This window comes from Sander vitreus, chromosome 9, assembly GCF_031162955.1.
Source record: "Sander vitreus isolate 19-12246 chromosome 9, sanVit1, whole genome shotgun sequence".
NCBI classification, from domain to species: domain Eukaryota; kingdom Metazoa; phylum Chordata; class Actinopteri; order Perciformes; family Percidae; genus Sander; species Sander vitreus.
Genome location: NC_135863.1, coordinates 31,308,953 through 31,336,357, shown reverse-complemented (window position 1 = coordinate 31,336,357; position 27,405 = coordinate 31,308,953). Strand labels below are relative to the sequence as shown.

Below are 27,405 nucleotides of genomic sequence, written 5' to 3'. Positions count from 1 at the left end.
ATCTCACTTCTGTTCTGTCTTTGTTGGGAGTCGCACATGCTCAGTAGCTAGGTAAGGACTACTAGCCAGTCAGAAGCAGAGTATGAGGGCGTGCCCTGACAGTACCTAGGTAAGGACTACTAGCCAGTCAGAAGCAGAGTATGAGGCGTGCCCTGACAGTACCTAGGTAAGGACTACTAGCCAGTCAGAAGCAGAGTATGAGGGCGTGCCCTGACAGTAGCTAGGTAAGGACTACTAGCCAGTCAGAAGCAGAGTATGAGGGCGTGCCCTGACAGTACCTAGGTAAGGACTACTAGCCAGTCAGAAGCAGAGTATGAGGGCGTGCCATGCTAGCATAGTGTACAAATGGCGAGCATTATAACGTGTGTTCCAAAGTGACCACGTTTGTCTCTGAAGTAAAGGCTGGACTACAATAGAGCTGTTTGGAGCAGTTTGTGAACAGTGGTTTCTGTTGGAGATGGTAAGTCCCTTTGGGGTGGACTTTGGGCTTTTTCACTTTGTAAACCTATAACGTGCACAAAAAAGATATATAACACAATAAAGGAAAGGGAAAACGCCAAAAAGCATAATATGAGCACTTAAAGTTTTAGGCCAACCATCAGTTGCACTGTCACAGTAATACATCCTGGCACAACAGTAAACCAGAGGTATAACAATGTAGTGACATGATCCTCAAACAAAAGTCATCAGTGTTACAGTAATAAAAAAAATAATATGTAAACAAGTACTGACATTCACAAACGAGACTGCGGTTACACGCAGTAGTGTGAGTATCATGCATGACTAAACATCCAGGATCCTGTGTGTGGATGATTTTTTTTTCTCCTCAGCTCTCAAACCTGCTTTTTAAATGTGCCCTGTTGGCCTTGGCAGGGCTATTATGGGCATTGTGTGCCAAACACGATTAAGAAAATACCAAAGGTTGGAAGGACATTGTTCCTATAGGACACACACACACACACACACACACACACACACACACACACACACACACACACACACAATTACGAAGGCTGAGAAAGTATTGTTTTCTTTGCGTTAGACACAGAGAAAGGAAATGAAATGAGAGGTGTATGATGCAAAGAAACAGACAAGCACACTCATGTGTTATTATGTTTGAGGTGAACAGAAACATACAGAGACTTTCAAATAAACGAGGAAACAAGACCATTGTTCTGTCGCACATGATACTGTCATGTATTTTGCTCTTTGTTTTTTGTTTAGTACAACAGATGTTAAGAGAGAAACTTTGTTGTGGGCTGGGACTGGGGGCGGGGGGGCTTGTTAAACAAAAGTTGTAATGTACAACTTATGAGTGCAATGAAAAATCAATAAAGACATTGCTAAAAGAAGAAAAAGAAAAAAGAAAGAGGAAACAAGAGCTGTCTTAAACAGAGTGAGTATTTTTTTATTTTATAAAACTAGTTACATGTATTGCCGGTTTAGTTATACACTTTCAATGAAATACTGTAAGTTATACATATATGCATAAGGGAACTGTACAAATGTGACTCTACAGATGGTAGAAATGTGTTCTGATTCTTCTGAGAAAACTGCCTCCTTACCAGACATTTACTGTGCCAACACAATACAAAATAAGTAGAGAATGAAAAGAAGAAAAAAAGAAAGAAATGACAACATTTGCAGATTGAATTTTCTAAAACTTCCAGATGTCATTTCCTGCAATAGAGGAAGTGGGGTGTATTGCGCCTCAGGAAGTAGGCGTGTGGTCGTGTCTCGGCTCCCCAGACCTTTTACTCGCTGAGGAAACATGAAAGCATTCCTCCGGCTGTCCAAAGAGAGCTACGCTTACAAACTTATCATACAACCTTCATTTTGTCCCAGCTGACTTATCAAGTTATCTCTCGTAAAAAAATTACCTCAACATGTTGACATTGTTCCTAAAGTGTAATACCTGTGGAAGGGAAAGAAACTCTGTACAGTGAAAAGACTCAGGGCTGCGGTGCTGGGCTCAGACAGGCGGCGTGCTGTAGCGGATCTCCATGTTGAATTTGTCAGGCGTCTTGGGCAGCGGAGGCTTCTTCAGCATCTTGTGCTTCATGATCATCTCCTCGTTAGCGTAGATTGGGGTGTCTGTGTCGTCAGAGTGGTACCCCGACTGGTATCCGCTCGTCTGATTGGATGACTCCGAGGCAAGGGACTCTTTACTCTTACAGCGCAGCAGCTGGCTGAGGAGAGAAAACAGGAAGGGGACATACAGTATATTTACATGGTTTCTACAGGAATCACCTAGTCAAATGGAAGACTTTTAATACCTTGTTAAGACCATTAAAGTTCCCATAACATGCTGCTTTTTGGATGCTTTTATATAGGCCTTAGTGGTCCCCTAATACTGTATCTGAAGTCTCTTTTATATAGACATTAGTGGTCCCCTAATACTGTATCTGAAGTCTCTTTTATATAGACATTAGTGGTCCCCTAATACTGTATCTGAAGTCTCTTTTATATAGACCTTAGTGGTCCCCTAATACTGTATCTGAAGTCTCTTTTATATAGACCTTAGTGGTCCCCTAATACTGTATCTGAAGTCTCTTTCCCGAAATTCAGCCTTGGTGCAGAATTACAGCCACAGAGCCAGTCCCACAATGAGCTTTCCTTAGTATGTGCCATTTCTGTGTCTGTAGCTTTAAATTCTATTGAGGAGGAGAGAGGGGGGGCAAGGTGGAGGGTGGGGGTGTGGCCTTGACCAACTGCCATGCTTCGCTTGTTTTCAAGCCATGATGTCTCTCTCTTTCTCATGGGCGGGCCAAATTCTCTGGGTGGGCAAAGCAGAGAAAGTGGAGGTAACCTTTCCCCTTATGACATCATAAAGGGAAGATTCCAGATCGGTCCATCTGAGCTTTCATTTTCTCAAAGGCAGAGCAGGATACCCAGGGCTCGGTTTACACATATCGCCATTTCTAGCCACTGGGGGACCATAGGAAGGCTGGGGGAACTCATATTAATGTTAAAAAACCTCATAAAGTGAAGTTTTCATGCCACGGGACCTTTAACACATCACCAACCTCTCACACACACACACACACACACACACACACACACACACACTTACGCACACATGCACACAAGCACTCACGCACACATGCACGCACACACACACACATACACACATTGATTTGATAGATATGCTTGTTTCACCGACAGGCCCGCAATCTTATCTCATATTCTTGTCGGTTTACACCTATCACCATTTCTAGCCACTGGGGGACCATAGGAAGGCTGGGGGAACTCATATTAATGTTAAAAACCTCATAAAGTGAAGTTTTCATGCCATGGGACCTTTAAGACCTATATCGGCATTATGGGGCTGGTGTCTAGATTGACTGCAAACTAAGTTGCATGTTGGTCTCATGTGTAGTCATAATACAGCAAATTATATTTGGAACTTAAACACCACAGAATACAAAAAACAAAAAAACATTTTAAAGCGCTTCAAGAACATTTCACTGAGCATTAGAGATAGTGTTACATTGACGTAGGAAAACACAGAACTGTTTAAAATTATTTAAGAACTAGAACACAATACTTCAGCGAATTTAAAACCTTTTAAGGCCTAAAATTTAGATTTTTAAATGTTAGACTTTAAACTATGATTTAAAACTTGATCTGCAGCTAAACTAGATCAGGAACTGCATGGGTCCCAGATAGATGTATGAGTAATAGATATGCTGATGGGTAGCCCTCACCTGAAGATGGGCGTAGTTGGCAGCTGTTGATTCAAACCCTTTACCTCCTCTGGTGAGAAGCCCATACCGCTGTCTGTGTGGCCCTCCTGTAGAAGTGGCAACATTTGAAATGAACACTAGTGGTTAGTGCCATATAGAAACAATGGGACTCCTTCACATTCTTAAATTGCCCCTTTAGTTTGTAAAGTAGGGCTGCAGTGATTATCCTCACTATCGATTATCTGCTGAGTCTTTTTTTTCTGTTAATCGATTAATCATTTCGCCTAAAACATGTGCTTCATCAAATTGCTTGCTCCAAATTTTTTGCCAATCGATTTTCTCTCAACTATCTACTAATCAACTAATGTTTTTAACTCTATTGCAAAGACTGACTTCAAATCGAATAATCAATTGTCAAAATATTTGGGGATTTATTTTCCGACAGTCCACTAATGGTCCACTAATTGAGCACCGACTTATTTCACACCATGTCATCTTAAGGCTCTGGCAAACCAACCCGACGGCCGACTCGGACTGAAGCAACGCTGTCTTGAACGTACGTTCTGCGTGTGCGAGACGTAATACAAAAAATGAAAACCGGAAATGACGAACGCGTCACGTGGGTCTGGCTTCTCCAGCTGACCGTTAATGGCTTGTTTGATACGATCTCTTATTTTACAAAAATAGTTCACTGAAACGTGTTGCTGAAAACATGCAGTTGCTGAATCTCTCTTCATTTCAGATCGAAAAATGTCAGTTTAAAAGATTTTCATCAGATTTTGAGAGGTGTTCGTCACTCATCCCGCTCACCGACGGACGACGGCACGAAACACTCCGAACAGGCTCGAGTCACCGACCTCGCCAGACTGTTCGACGGCCGATAATTGGGTTGGTGTGTCAGGGCCTTTATATCAAGTTAAGTCATCAGAATCATCTTTAGTTCTCATTTCAATTCCAGAGCCACATGACAAACTTCCTTTAAGAAAAATCCTGAAAAATAAAACAAGTAGTGACTCTCGTATCAAAGTATATTTTCTGTTTTTAAAATGTCAGATGTGTTTTATTTCATGGATTTTCAAAAATGTCAAAAAGAATAGAAATGTATGAAAGTATAAAAAAGAATGTGTGTGTGTATGTATGTAGGTTTATGGATGAAAAAAAATGACTGTACTGTACACTAAGTTGCCAGTTTATCAGGTACATCTGTACAAATCAGTACAACCGCTTCATCAGATTCATTTTTGTTGTGTCAGAGAGGGCTGATTCAACTCCATGGTAGTCTCCCATTGCCAGACCTTCCTCCACAGTGCTGTGGAGGAAGGTCTGGCTAGTCCACACAGCATTCCAGGATGGGAGAAAAAAGTGCTCCGGTTTATTGGCATTTCTTTAAACCAATCACAATGGGCGTCATGGGCGTCACTAAGCACCGGCAGCAGGCAAAATAGCTAGTAGTTTTAGTCGTGCGAGAGAAAACTCAGATTGGACAGATAGTCTAGCTAGCTGTCTGGATTTACCCTGCAGAGATCTGAGGAGCAGTTAACCATAGTCCTCAGAAATCAGCCGGAGTTTAAAAGTACAACACAAAGAAAGAGGAAAGTAATAAAAATCCGGCTGAAAAGAATGAAATCCGGCGGAATTTCCGGCGGCAACGGAACAATCCCAGAATTCAGAACATCATGGATCTAGACTAACTCCAAGCTTTACTTTGTGGCGGTGTGCATTTCTAATATTTCCTAATAATTCATGCAAATGTAGAGGAACATTTGGGTAAAGAAAATATCATTAAGTTCTCACAGTAGTAAGTAATCTGACTACATATGTGTTTGTTTGTTTGTTGAATTGATTGTGCAGAGTCCCAGACACTCACCATGACACTGCTGCGTGCCACTGGGATGTCCTCAAACATCTTCACACTTAGGGGCCGACTGCCCCGCTCGCTCTGTTGGGACAGCCTGCACAGAGGAGAGAAGTTATGGAACAAGATTCACAGCTGAGTAGTTTAACTTTTAGAAGTTAACAGTGGCGAGTGAGAGCGAGATTCTCATATTGACCCAAGGGACAGCGGTTTGTCATAGTGCAGCTGAGCCTCCAGGACTTCCCCACTTTGTGGCCTGCTGTAGGGGATCCTAGGATCAGGGGTCACTGGAGATCCATCTGCCTCGCCGCCTGCTGTCAGAGGGATGTAGTCCTTCCCATCCTGGAGACCAAAAGTACTCTGATGATATCTCAAATACATACTTGATCAATACATCCACACGAGTTAAGATAAGATAAGATAAGCCTTTATTGTCTCACGCATAAACACACAATAAACATACAGTTAACCTACATAGAAACATAATCATACATTATCTCATCCAATGCTTCAACTAACATCTAATAAACCTCACACAATATCCCCCCCACCCCCCACCTTTCCTCACAATCACAGAAGAACAGAACAGAACCCACAACACATCCTCCCCCTCGTATTACACTTCGTTTTGCTATTGATTGCACATTTCCCGTTAACTCATGCTGTGGTCAATAACTTCTGTATTGCACAATGCCCAATTGTATAATACCATATCAAATATAACATAGCATATATATATAAAAATATTGCACCAGTACCCTATCAGGCATTGCACATCCTATAACCATAATGGTAAGTACCACAAATATTATTTAGTAGTATTAGTCACACATACTTCACTGCAACCTATACACACACACACACCTCATATGAGTTGAAATATGAATTTACATTAAAGCAATCAATTAGTGATAATAAATGTATTCCAGTAATTATTTTTTCTGATGCTGTAATCAGCTTCTCCTTTTGCAATTAGTTTACATCAGCCTGTTTATGCCTGGGTACCAAATTCAATACTTTTTTAGGCACCGACCGAATTGCCTCTAAAGTATCGAGTATCGAATCAAAACGCCTCATCATTCAATACAAAATTTCAATACCTAAGCAGTGAATCTCATCAGAGTCAGTGAGCCAATCAGCACGCAGCATGCTTCTACCAAGAGCTAATGCTTTGTGATTGGCTGTCTAAAGATACACGTCGCAGAGACACGCAGGAAAAACTCACAGCTCACGTAGTAGAAGCTGAAAAAATAAATACAAAGATTTGTGCCGTAACGTGTAATTTCTTCTTGATTTATAAAATTGGTATCGAAAAAAGTATCATTTAGGAACCGGTATCAAAGTCACGGTATTGGTATTGGTACCAGTACTGAATATTTTTGAACGATATCCAGCCCCACCGTGATCGGAGGCAATATGTTTTCAGGTTGTTCGTCCGTCCATACCCCCTCGTATGAAGGTAAATATGCTGCAAAATGTGAGAGCTTGTAGAATACGACGTGAGAACTTGCAGAACAAAAAATCTGAACTTGTATGTTTCAAATTTGCATATTGCATTTGAATATGTATATATATATATATATATATATATATATATAAACAAGTTCAGATTTTTTGTAGTTCTCACATCGTATTCTACAAGCTTAACTTGGACTTTTAATTATGACAACATTTCACACAAATGTCTAAATGGATGAAATGTATGACATTTTATACCCAAACGGTCAAAGGTTAACTTCAAAGTGACATCATAATATTCTGGCCATTATTCATAACTCAGGAACCGAAGGGGAGACTTTCGGTAATGAATGAAAATGAATAATGAATTGGCGACACTAATCTTGACACTGTGCTGATTATACAGATCTTCTGTCCTGCTGGGTTAAAGAGCACACTTAATACCTTTAGATTAAATTGCTTCAAAGTCTTCACTATATATATTATATGAGTCTGGACGGACATGGATGTAAACCTGCTACTTGAATGTTAGACGGAGGCATACAACCGCGAGGTGGTAATCCTAGTGTTTCTCTACTTCAACTTCAGCTAACGACTTCCTAAATTACCCAGAATTACTTGGCACTGCTCAACGAATGGGTGTGAACTTGTTGCAATGGGTTGTTTGGGTATACAGGGAACACTGACAGCCAAACAATAGCGTAGTAAAACACTGGGACTGAGAGATATTACCAAGGAAACTTGTGTGCCTTTAATCAAAATTGTATTATGGACTATTGAGGCTGTGATGTCAGTGCAGAAACTGCTATATCTGCATCCTGTATGATTGGTTTCACAATGACTGTTGAATGTTGAAAGAACTTCTGTTTTTCTTCTATGTGACTGACAATATTTTAGAGAGCTTTAAATGTTTCACGGACACAGTAGACACGTTTCGAGCCAAACAGACCTGTTGAACGCTGGCCTGCAGCAGGTTGCCCAGATGTTCGACCAGCTCTGCGAATGTTGGCCTGTCTGTGGGACGATCCAGCCAGCAGTCCAACATGGTCTGGTATCTATGAGCACAAGTCAGTTGGATCACGGTAAGACAACGGAGCGACTTACATTACTGTGTGTAACTGCATCATGTTAACTTGCCACTCACATCTCAGTGGTGGCGTATTCTGGGGGTCTCATCCTGGTGCCTTCCTTCAGCCTCCTGCAGAATAACTCGTCGATGCAAACACCCGGATAAGGAGAAGCCCCTAGAGGAGACACAACAGGTGACATTCCACGTATACAGTGATCATTATGTGTCTAATGTTATGTGTACTGGTGATTACTAGGTTTCAGTGGTGGAAGAAGTATTCAGATCCTTTACTTAAGTAAACGTACTAATACTAATACTTTAAATATACTAATACTTTAAATATACTCTGTGAAAGTTAAGTAAAGTAAAAGTCCTGCATTGAAAATGTTACTTAAGTACAAGTATCATCAGGGAAACGTACTGAAAGTATTGAAAGTAAAATTAAAGTACTCCATGCTGAGAAAATCCTCACATTTTGATAATTTATAATAAAACATAGCGTTTAATAAACGTCATGTGTTTTGTGTGCAAAAAAAATGTAAAGTAACTAGTAACTAAAGCTGTCAGATGAATGTAGTGGAGTAAAAAGTACAATATTTCTCTCTGAAATGTAGCGGAGTAGAAGTAGAAAGTGGCATGAAAAGAAAAGTGTCAACTAAAGTACAAGTACCTGAAGTTTGTACTTAAGTACAGTACTTGAGTAAATGTACTTAGTTACATTCCACCGCTGCTAGGCTTACCCAGAGAAAAGATCTCCCAGAGAAGAACCCCAAATGACCAAACATCACTTTGTGTGGTGTACACCCGATCGAAGATGGTCTCAGGAGCCATCCACTTTAGAGGGAGACGGGCCTGCAACAAGAAGATGTCAGTTTCATTGTTTCACAGATCTTAATTGTGTGATTGATCACCTATGCGTGAGTTTGGGGGGGACTCACATCTCCCTTGCGGACATAGTCAGGGTCTTTGTAGACATCTCGAGCGAGGCCGAAGTCGCAGATCTTCACCACATTGTTCTCTGAAAGCAGGATGTTTCTGGCTGCTAGATCTCTGTGGATGCACTGCAGAGCAAACAGAAACAGAGGAATTCACATTCACACACAAAGAGGGATTATTATGTACAATTTTAAATGTCTACATGTACGTACAGATTTCTAAATAATTTCACCTTGCGGGAGGAGAGAAACTCCATGCCTTTGGCCACCTGGAAGCTGTAGCATATCAGGTCTTCCATGGTCAGATGGTCATCGTCTGAGCTCTCTGTAATCACACAATGCATTTCAAATCATAAATGTACACTCTGAATAACATTACATGTGTCCACAACCAGCAATGCACTGGTGCAAAAGTGAAAGCTGTGTCATTCGGAGTTGTTTTCCCCACCTTCCTGCATGTCCACGTTGCTGCCTAAAGACCTGTCTCCAGCTGTGGAGCAGACAGCCGTTCCTGTGCAGATGTCCAGCTGAGCGAACTTCCCCAGACCTAGATCCCCTTCGGTCACATCCTCCTCTGCAGATGCCCACTTCTGGCTGTTCAACCGCTTCCTCTGTTGACCACATGTAAATGCACAAAAAAAGAGTCTCATGATGATTATTTTATTCAGGTTGCACGTTTTAGTAGTTTTGTATGTACTGCAGTGTCGTCCATGTTGGATACAATCTGTGGGTCAGTACATTGCTGTGTAATGGTGCATGGTCAATTATGTGGCTGTGTGCAGCAGTCTGGGCTGACTGCAACCACATCAGAGGGTTGGCTGCAGTTTACTGGCTGCATGATGATTATCATCATCATTTACCTTGTAGGGGCTGTACTCTCCGCGCTTGCTTTTCAGGTAGCTGGAGAGGTTTCCGTGTTTACAATACTCCACAATCACCATCAGTGGCCCTGCGGAGAGAGGGGAAGAGCAAAGAGGTAAAGGATCAAAGTAAGACAACTCATAAGTGAGGCATATTAGAGAGAAAGGAAAATAAATACTAGCCACCCAAAGTAGACACAGATAACTATAATTAGGTCAGGGGAACGCTTGTGAAGTTCCATCACTAGCCCTCATAAAGAAGAAAATCAGCCGGGACATACTGCATGCTCAGGACACAAAAGGAGACAAAGTAAATAGGCCTATCTTTATGCTACAGTACAGCTATGTGCTTTGTATGACTCACCTCCAGGCTTCGTACAGGCTCCCAGCAGGTTGACAACATTGAGATGATGTCCTATATGAATGAGAATTTTTAGCTCTGACATCAATGCGCGGTACTCACTCGACGTGGCTCCCTCTGTAACACAGATGGATGCATTAAACTGTGTGTTTGGAGGTTTTCATGGTGCATAGGCCTACTGTTTGTCTGTGTGCATGTGTGTTTGGGTGGAGAGAAAGGGACTGGGAGGACAACATACTAACCCTTTAGCATCTTGACTGCAACAGTTGTGCACGTGGTTGCTTTCTCTATGCCAAAGGCGGCCGCTTCTACCACCTGACCAAATGCTCCTCGTCCCAGTGGGTCACCTTAAATGCAGGACATTTTGTCATGAAGACACTCTTGCAAATAACACCATTAGTGCCAATATTGTTTTCTCAGATGTAATAACTCTTCATTGACACCACCCATCATGAGATGTGTTTATTCAAATTTATTTTAAACTTGAATTTATGTAAACTATTAACTATATAAAAGGGGCTCCTTCATAGACATGCTAGCTGACTAAAGTGTCTCAACAACTACTGGATGGATTGCCAGGAAATTTGGCACATAAATTCATGTCACCTCAAGTGGAGGCCTGCAAAATGTATTACATTCCAATCATCCTCAGCTGTAATTTGTGCTACTGTCAGTTAGCAAATGTTAGTATACTAACACGCTAAATTAGGATGGCAAACATGGAGAACTTTATACCTGATAAACATCAGCATGTTAGCATCTTTTTTTTTTTTGTCTTTTGTCTCAATGTCTATCTAGCCATGCTAGCTCCTAAGGCTAGTCTTAGGTACAGCAATGCTTTATGCTAATAGCTAACATCAGTATGCTAAGATCACGATTACAAAACTAACACACTGATGTTTAGCAGGTAATGTTTACCATGTTCACCGTCTTAGTTTAGCATGTTTTTGAGGGTTGTTGAGATATTTCAGTGTGGACCAAAGTTGTGGACTGACTGACATGCACATTGCCATGCTGGCATGTCGCTAGCATGAACTGTGACCCAAGACCTAAAAATTTAAAGAAATGTGAGGGGAACTAGCTGAGCTGGGACTTGTAGTGGGCTCGGCGTCTTGCTCAATGACACTTCAGCAAAGCAGATGCTTGTTGAAGCACTGTCTCCTTACTCACTATGCCCCCTTGCTGCCTATGGTATTCTCACCCAGCTTCAGCCTATCCCGAGGGAACTCCCATTTGTTAGCATCATAAGTGAGCCTTTCACACTGCTCGTCCATGGGAATGTCCTCCGAGTCCAGGATCATAGACAGGTAGCCCGTCTTCAGATCCCCACCACTTGGCTGAAACAGTGTGAGAGAGAGAGAGAGAGAGAGAGAGAGAGAGAGAGAGAGAGAGAGAGAGAGAGAGAGAGAGAGAGAGAGAGAGAGAGAGAGAGATTATGTGTGATTTAATGAGCCTGAGTTCATTAATGTCTCTTCCCTGTCACTAGAATAAAACTGAACAGCAGTTTTCCAGTGACTCTGGTGCCCTTCCAGCAAAAGGGGCCCAATCAGTGCTGCGGGTCTACGTGACTTATGGGAGCAGAGAGTGGCCCTGTTTTTCCTAAATACAAAGAAGAGCGGCCACTGAGGGCCAGATCAGTCACTTCTAATCAGTGATACACCCCAGCAGTGTGTGTGTGTGTGTGTGTGTGTGTGTGTGTGTGTGTGTGTGTGTGTGTGTGTGTGTGTGTGTGTGTGTGTTTTAGCTGTAACTTTATTTGTAATTTTTTTAAGTCAGTATCTGCTCCCTTGTGTGTAACAGGAGGGAAAATCCAAGGAAGGAAAAGTGTTGCAAAGGGAGGATGAGGAAGTTCTTACTCTCTTTCGTCCACGGATGACAAAGACGATCAGTAACCAGAAAAACATGGCGATGACCACTGAGCCTATAGGAACAATCAGTTCCACATTAGTCTTTTCCTCTGCACCTAGAATAGACACAACAATATGAATTGCAGGAGTGTTCACAAACGGCCTCATGATAAAACGTGTCAAAGAACAGATCATACAACAATTTGACAAATTTTGAGACAGTTCTTTAGGGAAAAACGTGGGACAGTCACAGTGCAATGTTGGTTATAATTGAAGTGGCGTGCCTTGGCAGCGCTGCCTAAAGTTCAGACAGGTTTGTCATTGTCTTTGGAGTGTACACATGTGTATATGTGTGTCTCTGTTTGGGTTGGAGGAAGGAGACTGTTGGAATCTGGACTGTAAGCAAACTTACAAAAAAATGGTCAAATGGTCAGGAGTCCGCACAGACAAGTACTGTTAAAGACCACTTGGAAAAGGCCTATCAGAGCCATAGTGTGTAACTACAGGCTGTAATGAACGTCTCTCTCCACTGCCCTTCAGCTTAGGGACTGTACGGAAATTATTAGGGGGAAAGAGGGGGTCAGAAAAGGGGATTTTACTGCTATTCTTTCTTTTTGCTGAAGGGAGAGTAGTGTAAATGCTTTATCTTTTCACTTTTTCTTATCCCAGATTAATTCTACCCTTATGAAATGTATTGTAAACATGTTTTTTCAATCAAATAGTTACATTAGAAAGATAACTTCCATTTTGAAGAGATGAAATAAACATGCCCAGCCATGCGACTAAGGCACAATGTAATTGATTTGATGAGCAGTCAGACATCTGATCTCATAAATGTCAGGTATAAGATTCAACCCCCCTCCCAACCCCAAAAACCTACGCAACGTCTCTTTTAATTGCTTGCTCTCCCTCCCTGTTGCTCTGTGAAACTCCCTCACACGCGGAGACTTTCTTGTTAGCGGGTCCGTCCTCTACCCTCCCTCGTTCGAAGGGCTGGCGCCTGAGCAGGGAGCTGCTGTAACTGGGTCTACATTTTGCTGGCGGGGACCAGGTCACGTAGGCCCCAATTCTAGTCAGAGCATTTGTTTGTTTGTTGCTGTGTCTCTGTGTTCAGGACAGAAAAGAGTGGACAGGAGAGCAGAGGCTGGAGCTGGGGCAGGGCTGGCCTCTCCCTTTGTCCCGCAGTCCCCTCATTGTTTTCTATTTAGAAACTCCCGGGAGGATGTTTGCTAACTGGGCCAACTTCCTGTCATGTGGAAGTAACGTTATTCTTACATCTTTGATATCAAACATGTTGTATTCATGATGTCAATTGGTGAAGCCTTGAGGTCAGATATAAATACAGAGTCTTCATTAGTAGTGTGGGTATTGTCAAGATGTTAAGGCTAAAGTCTTTTGCATAAGCTATGAGCAATATATTTTTTACTATCAGCTAGGGATGGATTACTGAACGGGCCTACCGGGAACAGGCCCAGGGGTCCAAGAGGTCAGTGTCGCCCCTTACCAGAGAGTTTGAAGTGTGTGTGTTAATATTTCTTGTTGGAAAGTAAATGTTCACTAAATCTAGTAAATGGCTACAAAGAGACACAAAATGCCTACGAAGAGATGCAAAACAAATACAAAGGACATAAAACAATTAAAAGAGACTCAATACGACTAGAAGAAGACACAAGACGACCAAAAAGAGACGCAAATAAACTTCTAAGAGACACACACAAACCGATCGAAAATAGAGACACAAAGAGACAGAACAATTAAAAATAAACCCATAAAACATGTACAAAAAGCACAAAACAAGCAGTGTTGTGGAGGAGCGGAATACATGTACCGGCGTTACGTATTCAGAATACAAATTATGAGTAACTGTATTCCGTTACAGTTACAAATTAACAGTTGGCATTTAGAATACAGTTACATTGTTGAAATCAATGGATTACATAACGATACTTCTCTGTTTCACAAGTTTATTTACTCTCTAAATAAATTAAGGCGACCCCATTCATTTCCCAGAAGCCCCAATACGAGTGCAACTTTACATTCTCCTACGTGCTGATTTACTAGCCCCAGAGCCGTTGAAAGACTGATTAGCCCCGTTTGACATGTTAGCTAACGTTAGCTAAAATTAGCTCATGGTAGCTTAGACTGCAGTTAGATTTTTGTAGTATGCAGTTCGGGACTACAAATACAAAACTCTATCTGCTTGTTTAGGTACACATTCAGCCAGTTGGAACAGAAGAACACACCAGAATAGGCCTGTTTAGTAAGCTGGATGTGATGGCCGCATTCCTACACTTATAAAATGAAATTCAATGCGGAAGTAATCCAAGTATTCAGAATACGTTACTCAGATTGAGTTTGAGATTGAAATTGAAATGTACATTAAATTACAAATGACATTTATTCTGTATTCTGTAACGGAATACGTTTTGAAAGTATCCTTCCTAACACTGAATACAAGTACAAAGAGAAGCAAAACAATCACAAAGAAACTACATTGAGACAGAATGACTACAAAGAAACTCAAAAAGACTACAAAGAGACACAAAAAACTACATTGAGACAGAACAACTACAAAAAGAAACAAAACAATGACTCCTTTCAGTCTGGGGGGGGCTACATGTAGGTAGAAGGGGTGGGGAGCCCTTTTACATGTCTGTACCAAGGAGCCCATTGTCTTATAGTCCATCTATGCTAACAGCAAACAAAAACTAATATATCAGGTATGATTCGGGGAGGGACTGACCTTCAGTAGTCAAATAGGCCTGTGAGGTGTCACAGCCACGGCTGTTACAGGCACTGCATGTGTACAGACCGCTGTCCTCCTTTTTCACGCGCTGAATTGTCAGGATGTGGTTGTGCTGACTCAGAATCACACCTGAAAGTAGTCCGTACAGTTATTTTAAAAAGCTGTTGCAACTGATGACGTGAGTCCATGTTGATTGGAAAGCCATGCACCGTCTCACCTGAGCCCTCCACCACAGTGTGGTTGTTCTTGGTCCACACCACCGTCGGCTTCGGCGTCCCGGCAGCATCACAGAGGAGACTGATGGTTGCACTCACGTTAACTTTCTGATCGGTTAAATTATTAAGGATCCTTGCTGCCTCAAGACCTAAAACCCGGAATCAAAGTAAATTCATTTCAAACATACTATAACTTTACTATACTATAATACTTGCAGAGTAATCCTCATATTTTCTTATTGTATGGTATTTTATATTCTTCATGATCCTAATATTCAATATTCTGCCCTGTCTAAAGATAGTGTACCTGCACTGAAAACAAATAGAATAATCTCACCCTAGAGGCATTAAGCAGCACTTAAATACTGAAAATCTGACAAATCTTTTTTTTTTCAATTCACAAACCTGTGAGATTTACTTAAAAATTGGTCATTGTATCAACCTTTACAACTCAAACAGATGAAACACACAACATCTAAACCCTTCCTGATAATAGACATGTCATGATTGTGATGTTCTGTTTCCTGTTTTATTTTGAAGTCTGTCTTGTCTCCCTTGTCCTATCTAGTTAACTTCCTGTCTTTTGTTTTCCCGCCTGTTTGATTGTTGTGCCCTGATTTGTTTCACCTGTTGTGTCACCTGTTTCTTGTTAGTCCTTGTTAACCTGTGTATTTAGTCTCTGTGTTGTCTTTGTCTTGTGTGGGAGCATTCTGTTTCTGTTCATGCTGTTTGCTGTTTGCTGTTTGCTGTTTGCTGTTTGCTGTTTGCTGTTTGCTGTTTGCTGTTTGCTGTTTGCTGTTTGCTGTTTGCTGTTTGCTGTTTGCCGTGTGTGCTGTTGCTGTGTGTTCTGTGAGTGTGTTCGTGTCTGGAGTCAACCTTTCTGGTCAAAGTTCCGGTTTTTGTGATCCTGTTCTGTTTGTTCTGGAATTAGTTTTTGCCTGCTGCTTTCTGGACACTTTTGGTATGTACTTCATTTTTGTTTAATAAATCATCTAAACTGCATTTGGGTCCAAGCCATTCCTGACAAACCGTGACAAGACAACTGTACATTTTTCTTACTTTTGAGAGAAAGACGGCGTAGCAGGCAAGTTCTCTCCTGAGTCTTGATGTTTTCCACCTGACAGGCATACAGACCCTCATCCTGACGGGACGCGTTGGCCAGCGACAGCTCCAGGGCGACGTTGGCGCCCTGCAGGCTGGACTGCACGACGCGTGACAGTGCAAGGGAGCGACAGGGCTGTACCGGCGCAAAATGCTCAGACTCTGAGATGTTAGTCACACGGAACCATGCAAGGTTGCCGTAGATCAGCCTGTCGGCCTTACACCGCAGAACCACATGGTCCTCCTCTAAGGGCTCAGTGGATGGAGACACGCTCACCTCAAGGCCACCTATACCACGCACAGATGAGGACTGAGATGTAGTCATGGTTACAGAGAGAGCCAGTGGTGGAAGAAGTATTCAGATCCTTTCCATAGTAAAAAGTACTATTACCACACTGTCAGAATACTCTGTTACAAGCAAAGGTCTTGTATTGAAAATGTTACTTAAGTAAAAGAATGCAAGTATCATCAGGAAAATATACTTAAAGTATTAAAAGTAAAAGTACTCAATGCAGAAAAATCCTAGGCCATTATATTGCTTGAGTTAATGTATTTAGTTACATTCCACCACTGGAGAGAGCCTACAGGAGCGAGAAAAGGAAAAATTGCTCACGTGTAACGTGGAAAAAGATGACGTGTGAATCCTCTCCTACTTTGTTGGCAGCCATGCATCTGTAGAGGGCATGGGCCTCAGCTTTCTGAATCTTCAAGGAGCTGGCGATTTTCTGGGGAAATGCATTTTACTTTGTTAATAATTGCACATGAAATATAGTCAAAATGCAACATCCACTGTTTAACTGATAGGATTCTTATTGTGATGGACAGCAGGGTGAAAGGGGGTGGAATCAAGAGGAATCATTTACATTTTGGGCATGCTCAGCGTCCATCATAATTCGTTCTACAGGCTTGTGACCGGTGCTATTGCTGATATCTCTCCAACCTGTACACTCGGCCAGCTGTACCTCAGACTTTACCAGCCCTGACCTGTTGGCAAAAACAAACAGAAACCAGGTGATACTTGCATATCTTTTTGCTATGATGGCAATTTTCAGTGCAGTGTCACACTTTTGCAGAAGTTTCTTTCACTCGCTTACACCAAATACATTTTTTTACACTTACAAATGAAGAACTGTGACTTTCACGGTTACGGTCATGTATTTGTTTTCCATATGTATCATTTTGTTTCCATTTGCAAAAATGTCCAGCTTAATGTTTTATGCAACTTAAGAAGACACGCAGCTTCAGCAGGAAGAAGCCTTTTTGGACAGAGAGCACGACGGGAACAACAGGAAACATAGTGCAGGACTGAGGAAGTGCTCGGATGTGTAGGCAGGAGATAAGGGAACCTGCTGATGGTCTTCTCTGGCCAAAGCCGACACTCACACACACACACATACACCTCCTCCTTTCTATCAACACTCGTGCCAATCACGGCATACCTGAGGAAACTGTCGTGTAACCACCCGTCTGTGTACTGTACGGACAGAGCTGCCATCTTAAAGGAACACGCCGACTTATTGGGACTTCAGCTTATTCCCTGTATCCCCCAGAGTTAGATAAGTCCATACATACCGAGGTAACCGGCTCCAACTAGCCTACTGCTCCCAATAAGTGACAAAATAACGCCAACATTTTCCTATTTACATGTTGTGATTTGTTTAGTCACAGCGTGTATAAATAACAAGGTCACATGAGACACAGCCATCTTCTAACCATGTACATACTGGGAACTATATTCTCAGAAGGTGAAGCACTGCTACTCTCTGCTACTTGGGCGCAGTAATTTGCTCGCAGCACCTGAGAAGCCCCGTGATGATCGCCTGAAGTGCGCTCAGAGTTGGAGTAATATCATTCCGCCTATTTGTACACGCTGTGACTATACAAATCACAACATGTAAATAGGTGTTATTTTGTCACTTATTCGGAGCAGTAGACAAAGTCCCAGTAAGTCGGCGTGTTCCTTTAAAGGGCTAATCCAGAGAGGTTAAAAACAAATCTCTGATTGTACAAAAATACACTCTGAGTAACTGATGTCCTTCTAATCAAAATGGACATTGTGACAAGCATGAATCACATCCGCTGATCTGCATCAGGTCAGAGTGCACTCTCATTGTCTCCTCTCTTGTTTTTGTCAACATCACGAAAGCAGCTACTCCAAATTTAACAACCTGTTGACAATGAGTGACTGGGAAGCATGTGAACACTGCGTGTGTACCCAAAAGGAAGTCCCAAATCTTTTTTTTTTCTCTCTCTCTCTCTCACACACTGAAGAAAGGTGACTTACAGAAAGGCCTTTGGACAGTTCTCTTTAGACATCCACTGCCATCCAATGACAGAAAGTGTATGAAACCCATGACCACATTTGTACATTCTGTCATTGTTGTACTCATGGATGGAATTATTGGGAAAATAAATTATTATATTTGTTGCTGGGGACCCCCAGGAACCCCTTCAAGGACCCCTAGGACTTTGGAAACCACTGCTTTAGTGGACCCAGCAACATGAAGTATACTGTACTGTACTCACTATAATTCACTTTGAATATCCTGATAACTGTAAGAGACATTTCTAACCACACTTTACTGTAGCTTTTATACTATTTGTCATAGAAATGTCCAACTTTTCTCTCTCTCTCACTCACACACACACACTGAAGAAAGGTGACTTACAGGAAGGCCTTTGGACAGTCCTCTTTAGACATCCATTGCCACTGGATGTGTGCAGGTGTGGGAAATCCACGGGCCGTGCACCTTAGGGTGGGGCTGCTGCCGTACGGGTACACATCAGTGTCCACCGCCACCTCCTTCTCGATGATATGAGGAGGCACTGTAGAAGAAAGAGTGAAAACAAAGAGTTCTCACCACAGTCTCTCGAACCAAAAAAAAGGCAGCTCAAGAAGAAATTTAAAAAAAAAAAAAGAACCAAAAAGGTAAAGTAGAGAGAAAACATGCCGTTGACGAGCAGCTGGAAAGAGCGTCTCTGTTCCTCTCTGGTTATCCTATTGGTCAGGACCATGGTGTAATTCCCTGCATCCATTTCTGTGACTCTCCGGATGATGAGGGCATCACTTTTTTGTTTTATTCTGTAATCATCCTTCAGCGGCAGGCCATTTTTTAACCTGGGCAGACAACGGAAAGCACTGTTACAAAGTCGTCTGTAACATAAAGTATCTGGATCAACATACCAAGGTCTCAACGGAAAGTTATCCTCAGCACACAGACGATAACTTCTTAATATGCTACCAAAGATGTGTAGCAGGGATGCACCGAATCCAGGATTCGGATTCGGCCGAATATTGGGCTTTTTGACAGGGTTGGGTTTCTGCCGAACCTTAGAATTTTTTTCCACCGAAACGGAACCCTACGCTTGCACTACGCGCGCTACGCTGGTCGAGGTAATGACGCCGCCGTTGATTACGGGAAGGTGTTTACGTAGGTTGAGCGTTCAATGCAGCAGGCTGTGAGAAAGTGAAAATGGAACTCATGAGCAGAAAAAGTGATGTTTGGCAGTACTTTCAGTCAAAAGAAGGCCATTCAAGGCCAGCTACATGTTCAATCTGCAATGCTGATTTGTCTCGTGGTGGTGAGGACCCTAAACAACACACAACATCACCGCTGTTACAACATTTGCGTATGAAACATCCAAAAGAATACGAGTTGTGCATGAAGGAATCTACAGACAGCAGCCAAAATGCAGCAACTTCAGGTACGGCAAAGGAAGGACAGGGATTCGGTATTCGGTTTCAGATTCGGCAGAATCTTAACCAGTGGATTCGGTATTCAGCCGAACCCCAAAAATCTGGATTTGGTGCATCCCTAATGTGTAGTAGGCATTTAGCTGATTAACTGTATGACAAACTGCTACTTGTATAGTTGTTATGCTGCAACTGGTTCTTCTACTGAGAACATACCATTTATAGTCGGGCTCTGGGTAGGCCGAGTACTTGACAGGGATAGATGTTTGATCTCCCACATTTACCTCCGAAACCTTCGTCCACGGCTCTTTCATATCAATGAAAGGCTTTTCTGGAAACATAACCACAATCACAAAATATTACAACATAGAACTACGCTTACATTAAAGAAAAACAAACACATCACGTGAGATATCAAACACAGTCAAAGTGCTGAAAGGAGTATTGTAATCTGACTATTTAACTTCAATCATTGTTACTGGGGAAAAATACGGCCCATGTGAGATTTCTGTTGTTTAAAGCCATATTTTAGCTGAATTAACTATGGTCTTTTAAGAAAGAAAAGGTGGAATATTTTATGTAAGAACCTCCTCATGAACTTTTATGATTCACAATGAGCCCCAAAACTGACAAACTGTAGTAAAATGTTATCAGACAATAAGTCAAAAATGTCTCTATTCCTGTTGCGGATCTAATAAATAATTATCTTATCTTATCATATCCAGCAAAAAAACTACAAGAAAAAAAATTACTTTCTGGGAAAAGTAAAGGAAAAGTAATTAAAGGATAAGTAAAGATGATAGAAGAAGAGATGTTCACAGCTACTCCACCAGGGGCAGCTCTACTGATTTTGTACCTCCTAGAGTTAAAGCAAAACCAAAGATTCTTTTGTACCTTAAAGGTGCTCTAACCGATGTTTTTTAGGCTACAACATTTTTTGTCACATACAGCAAACATCTCCTCACTATCTGCTAGCTGCCTGTCCCCTGAACACACTGTAAAAAAACGTGGTCTCTCTAGACAGCCCAGGCTCCACAAACGGCAACAAAAACAAACTGCGCCAACCTGCACCACCAAACATAACAAACAGTCTTCCAGCCAATAACTGACAAGAAGGATTTTGGGGGTGGGGGTTGGGGGGTTAGTGCAAGCAAGCACGAAAGGGAGGGGTGAGCTAGCCTCTGTTTTGTTTGAAAATACTTCGAACGTCAACAAGACGTAACGTCACACAACATCGGTAAGAGCACCTTTAAAATAATGTTTCCAAAATCGTTTCAGTGGTTCATCAATTCGTAACAGGGTGAAAGGCACTTCTGTATTCGCTTTGCGGCCGTCTATCAGCTATGACCGCACTTGGTGTTGCTTTAAGAGTAATTTAGGTAAGGAGTCCTTTTTGTGCCTGTGGAACAGGTTGCGTGGAAATCTAAAGATGGTCAGAAGTTTAGGAGGTTTTAAGCAGGCACTGAAAAAATGGCTCAGATGTCAATCTTAGTATGTCCTTTTTATTACTGTATTGTCTTGATGGATCTATTTAATAAATGTATGGATGTGATGATTGATGCTTGATCTGCTGTCATCATGGGACCACCATGGAAATAAGCCCCAGGGCTTTATTGTGTTATCCTGACTTTGTTTTGTTTTTTTAATGTATGGTGCAAAGCTGTATCATATCTTATAACGAAAGGGTCAAATAAAATCAATCAATCAAAGGAACTAAAAAATGGTCCTCCTGAATGAGAGGAAACTACATGCGTTGTGATTAGAGCATAACCGACCCACTTTAACTTTCATATCTTTATATCATATTCTTAACAATATCACAGATTCTCCAAATATAGCATATATGTAAGGCTGAATTACAGGGAAAATACACTAATAAAAAAAAGACACACATCAAAACCCTCAGCGGTCTGTAAGAGAGAAAAACATGTCCTAGGGTCTCTAAGCTCTCATGAATGTAAGTAGCATAAAAGAACATAATAATAATAATTTGTCAGATAGTTTTTGGTCAACATACGTACTTTACTCTTCATTATTGACAAAGTATTAGAAACTGCTGCCTACAACAACATTATTTTACAGTTCACCTACCATACACTTTGAGAAATGCTGAGGCACTTTTCTCCATCTGCCCACTGGATGCAGTGCAGGTGAATTCTCCGGTGTGATCCACTGTCACGTTCTCCACTATGAGTGTGTTGGACAGCTCCAGGGAGTTCCACAGCTTCTTCTTGTGGGGTGTTGAGTGGCTCGTCTTCGAACCGTTCACCGAGGTCTGACATGAGAGAGACAATTATGTGGGCCCTTCAGAATAATTGTTTAAATTGAGACCAGAAGAGAGAAATGACCAAACGCTGGCTTCAGTCTACCAAGCTTTAGAGCTGCAACGATAGTCGACTTATCGCTAAGGTCGATTGACAGAAAAATCATCTATTATCTATATCAACTATTTTGATAATCGAAAGAGTAATTTTTCATGCACAAATGGCAGAAAATGCCGTTTTCAGCCTCTTAAATATGGAGTTGTCCTGCTCTTTTCTGTTTGATATCATATTAAACTGAATATCTTTGAGGTTTAGACTGATAAAACAAGACATTTAAAGACTTTGAGAAACTGGGATGGACATTTTTCACTATTTTCTTACATTTTAAGGACCAAACAACGAATCTAATCATTATTAACATAATCAGCAGATTAGTCGATAATGAAATGAATTGTTAGTTGCAGCCCTACCAAGCATATTTTTCTTATGTGAGCTGGCACGACATTAAAAACCCATCTGGTCACCTTTGCACTTTGGCCTGGTGTAGAGATAAAGGGAAGGATTCCTGAAAGCAGGAAGTAAGGAGTATGTGCCGAGACAATAGGAAGTAAGATATAACACTTCTAGTGTCTCTGTCTGTCTGTCTGTCTGTCATTAGCGGTGTGTAAAAGCGGCTGATAGAAGGCTGTCACATTAAGTAGAAGCCTCGGGCACTGACCAGGGCCCAGCCGGAGTGCGTCCAGTTGAATTCGATGCCCACGTTGAGCTCGGTTTTGGCAGTGCAGCTGAGCACCAGCAGCTCCCCCACAGACAGCCTCACATGCGTGGGGGTCAGGGTGAGTTCATAGATCTTGTATCCTGCGGAAAAGGGAGGGAAGACACGGCAGTCAATCGACGGCCCATTGTTCTCCTGAGACTACCGACTCTCTCTCTCTCTCTCTCTCTCTCTCTCTCTCTCTCTGCGCCTACTCTGCCTCGCTCGCTCAGTACTCCACCAAGTCCATCTTTCACTTACTTACTATCAGTCCACACTCTCACACACACAAACACGCACACACGCATGCACGCACACACACACACACACACACACACACACACACACACACACACACACTAAAATCTGCATTAGGAGGTTTGTTCACTGTGTTGGTAGTCATTCAGTCCAATAACACACACATGCAGTCACTTACTACTATTTTGACATACTTTGCTGTATGTGAATCTTTCTCCATCTTACCGACAACAGCAACAATGTAGCGAGGGGACTTGAACGTCTCATTTCCAATCTGGGTCTGGCAGTACACGACGCCGGCGTAGCTGATCAGATGACTGGGAACAGTGAAACCCGTCCTGGCGTCCCACAGAGAGTCCTTCCCATCAGGATGAAGCTCCTTATTTGGATACTTCTGACAGACACAGACATTTACTGATTTTGAAAAAAAACAACAACACCAGAACATTTTACACATGAGCACCCTTTTCTGGCTATGTAAATAAGATCATATTACTTTCTGTCTTTTTTTTTTAAACACCACATTAGATGAGCAAGCTGTGTAAACTGATATGAAATGATCAGGGGGTGTTGATAATAAAGGAACTGATGTCACTACTGAATTGTGTCTTTAAGCATGTTAGCCGGAAGCCACATTTTGTCTCGGTTCAACTGGTTTAAAGAGCCACTCCACTGGTTTTACACATTTTGTACACATTTAGCAGTTTACTCTTTATGTGGAGTACAGCTCATTGAAAACAGTTGTATAACATCTATATAATCTGTGACTCTAGAGGAGCTTCAGAAAACCAAGTCAGAAAAACACCCCCGATGATGTCATCATTGTTGTGTCTTGGGCTTGGAAACAGAAGGAAAAAAATATAGCAAGGAACTGGGGCACGAAGTTTGAAAATCATGTGCATCAACCACCAGATATGGAGTGGGAAAAGGTCATGATGCTATTGGTTGCATTTTGTAAGATCCTGTGATTTTAGAGCTTGACACATACTAGGGAGAAAAAAAAATCATAACATATTTTTTTGCTTTGATTTTGACCATTCTTTTTTAAACCTGCAACCCTTGAATGAGATGGGATATGAGTTTGTTGTCATGCCTTTCATGCTACAGAAGTTGCTCCAGCTTGTGCAATACTTTCTTTTCCCAAAGAAAGAACATGAGGAGAACGGAAACAATTCTTCCTTACAGTATGGAGCGTAACGTTGAGATTCTCCACCGAGCCTCGGCACGGTATGACCACCCGCTCTCCCTCACGGATGAACACCACCTCGTATTCTTTCTCAGACGGCACAAACGGCACCTTGTCATCTGAAATCAAATGTGCAAACATCAGATGATGTGTTAAGTTAAGAAGAAAGTGGAATCAACACAACACTGACAGGGCCACAGTGAGCAGGTGGTCAGGGTGGAACTGGCTGCTCTTGTATTTGGTCATCTTTTTTTTATGGTATTTTTAGGGTTTAAATGTTGACAGTGACACTATTTGCAGTAATATTACTCATAAAAAATTCAACAATTTAACTAAGGCTATGTTTAGATGGAAACGATCTGAAGAAAAAAAGAAAAAACGCAAAAGTGGCGTTGCGTTCTCACTTTTTATTCCGCGTTTAGACAAGCGTTTTGGGGGGGAAATCTGTGTGCATATGGTGACGCAAAAGTGTGTGAAATTCGATGTAGTATGCACACCAGGCGGCTAGGTGGTAGTGTGAAGCACTGCCACACAACACCACCAAGTCTGCGTGCCTGCGTAGAACCTTCCTTCTACTTCTCTCCCTCTCCTCCTCCTCTGCCTAGTAGCGAGAAACCAAAACATGGCGAAGCGCACAACAAAAGCTGACAATTTGGTCTGGATAGACGAGGAGGTGGAATTATTGCTCCAAACAACCTTAGATTACAAAGCCACAAAGGCACAACAGGGCGTGGACTGGGAGTCCTGCCAGTCAAAATATATAGACATATGGACCGACTTTCTTCAGCAGTATCCTGTACCTGGAGAGACGTCATATCCACTCGAGAAAGACGCTATCTGTAAAAGTCAGATATCATCAAAGCTGAAAGTCATCCGGACCAAGTATAGGCAGGCTGTGGATACCTAACGGCGGAGTGGCCATAGGCGAGTAAACACTCTATATTTTGATTTATATAACGAAATATGGGGGTGCCACCATGAGCAGATTGGAGCAGACTTTTGCGTTTTTACCCTTTAGACGGGAATGCGACGGTGGAGCGTTTTTAAGATTTCCACTCTGGAGGGTGGTTTCACTTTTTTGCGTTTTTAAGCCCCAAAACACGCCGTCGCCGTCTAAACGAAAGGCACATCTGATAAAATATTTTCACCCGCGAGCATCGTCGTGTAAACAGGGCCTACATTTTACCAAATACATAAACACGATGTCACAACAAACCACAGCCTCATCATGCCACTGCCATTATCATCACTGCAGCTACCACAAAAAAAAGGTTAAAATGGGTTATACCGCGAACAAACACATAAGCGGCTGCTGAAGTCTTGCCATCTTCGACTTTCAGGTCTCTGTAGGAGCACTGGTACTGCCCGGTTTCATTGACAGTGGCGTTGGAGATGCGCAGTGTTGTGCAGAAGAGTCCCGATCCGCTGCAGTCACTGGTGGAGAAGCGAGAGCTCGTAGGAGGGGTCTTCCACCTCAGGTACTGACGGCCTCTGTTAGTCAAGAGATAGAGAGTTCTGTCTGTATGTTTGGGTATGGATCAATGGATGGATTCAACTCAGTAACGTTCATACATACCTGCATGTCAGTTCCAGGTTGTCAGATCTGTTCATCCTGTGAATGCCATAGATGTTCAGCATTGGTGGATCAGGCATAAACCGCAGTTCGATCGCTGCAGGAATCAACAATTAAATCACAACAAAGACACGATCAACAGAGATGACGTCAGCCTGCGGGTAGAGATGTTCTGTAAAAGCTCCGATACTGCCTGAAACGCTGGTATCGGTATCGGGAGTTTATGCACCGATCCGATACCCTAAAGAAAATCTAAGTTAAAGTAGTTTATTTATGTTATTTTTCCGTTATAACTGACTGTCAAACTGCATATCGGCCGATACGCAAGTTCAGGTATCAGAATCGGTATCGGGAAGCAAAAAATGGTATCGAACCATCTCTAATAAAAGGGTTAGGGGTCTTTATTGTTCCCAATAACTCGCCCAGTATGGTCCTTAGACATGTTTTATGGAAATTAAATCAGGTCAGAAGCATGAGGTAGAAACTTGAAGTACAATACAGAAAACAGTAGGGCTGTTTTGTAACTGGCTCTCTGGCTACTCTGGGCCATTTTTCCACTGCTGCAGAAAATAGCGGAGCTGTGTCAAAACAGGAAGCAGGGGAAGATGGGAAGGGTCGGGCTCAATGACCAAGCACAGTGTGGCCTAGGTGGAGTTCCTGTTTCTGAGGATACAGGCTGCCCACCTCCTCCCTGTGAGGCCCTAAAGCACATAATGCATTGTATGGAGAAAAAAAAAAAACGTTTTAGGCCCGACCAATTAGGCATTATATAAGTTTGCCTTAGTTTAACTTAATGGCCTCTACATTAGCGTTCCACTTTAACAATTAAAAGCTAGAATTAAGACTGCAATAAATTCTTCTTTGATTTTCTATAATAATAATAATAATAATAATAATAATAATTTCCTTCCTTTTCGCAACAGAAATTAGCTTGCACACACTACAATACTGTTCCATACTCTTCCTATTTCAAATGTATCCAGTGAACAGATTTATGCAGCTGTTTATAAATCACAAAAGTATTCAGCAGTATGACAGTCCTCATAGTCCCAACTGTTTGGACGAATTGACAAAGAAATAAAAACAATTTGGTAGAAAATGATTTTAGACTATGACAAAGCTCCTTTAGTTTGTTATTTATCTGAAGACATTAGTTAAGGTAAAAAAGAACTGATGAGTATTGAATGTATTCTCTTACCAGCAACGCAACTGATTTTCAGAATAATGCCAAACAGTGGAATGACAGAGACTGCCTGAGCCATCATCCAACTGAAGACATAGACAGAGTCCTCATGAACATCTAATAAAATTAAAATAAAAAACTTCACTGCAGTATTGATGATCCTACGCGCTCGGTGCTAATCCATTGATTTGTGATGTTTTATATTCCACTCCGGAGAAAGTTTGCGGCGCCACAAAGTCACGAAAAGTAGCGGCAGCAGAGCGGCAGTGGCCGGAGATCAGCAGCGGGACTGTAGAGTGTAAAGTGCGGCGGGCTCAGTGTGTCCCCATGGAGCTGCTACTGCGGAGAGGATGGAGAGAC

The 27,405-nt window shown here is 42.0% G+C and overlaps 1 protein-coding gene across 2 annotated transcripts; it reads right to left on the bottom strand.

Moving 5' to 3' along the window:
• Positions 1–1,383: 1,383 nt before the first annotated feature.
• kdr (kinase insert domain receptor (a type III receptor tyrosine kinase)) lies at positions 1,384–27,405 on the bottom strand. Of its 2 annotated transcripts, none has more exons than XM_078259710.1 (30): positions 27,061–27,405; positions 25,866–25,959; positions 25,578–25,780; positions 24,287–24,408; positions 23,329–23,497; positions 22,810–22,949; positions 21,919–22,102; positions 20,044–20,158; positions 19,085–19,251; positions 18,803–18,959; positions 16,997–17,117; positions 16,747–16,858; positions 16,092–16,421; positions 15,035–15,181; positions 14,815–14,946; positions 12,081–12,187; positions 11,426–11,561; positions 10,467–10,571; positions 10,228–10,341; positions 9,864–9,952; positions 9,452–9,614; positions 9,237–9,328; positions 9,007–9,129; positions 8,809–8,920; positions 8,144–8,243; positions 7,949–8,054; positions 5,738–5,883; positions 5,554–5,638; positions 3,708–3,793; positions 1,384–2,189 (listed from the first exon to the last, which is right to left on the bottom strand). In XM_078259710.1, exons 1-30 carry the CDS (start codon positions 27,125–27,127, stop codon positions 1,973–1,975), a joined length of 4,041 nt encoding a protein of 1,346 aa, XP_078115836.1. In that variant the 5' UTR covers positions 27,128–27,405; the 3' UTR covers positions 1,384–1,972. The 2 variants fall into 2 exon arrangements, with proteins under 2 accessions (XP_078115836.1, XP_078115837.1); XM_078259711.1 differs by having other exon boundaries at positions 23,329–23,494.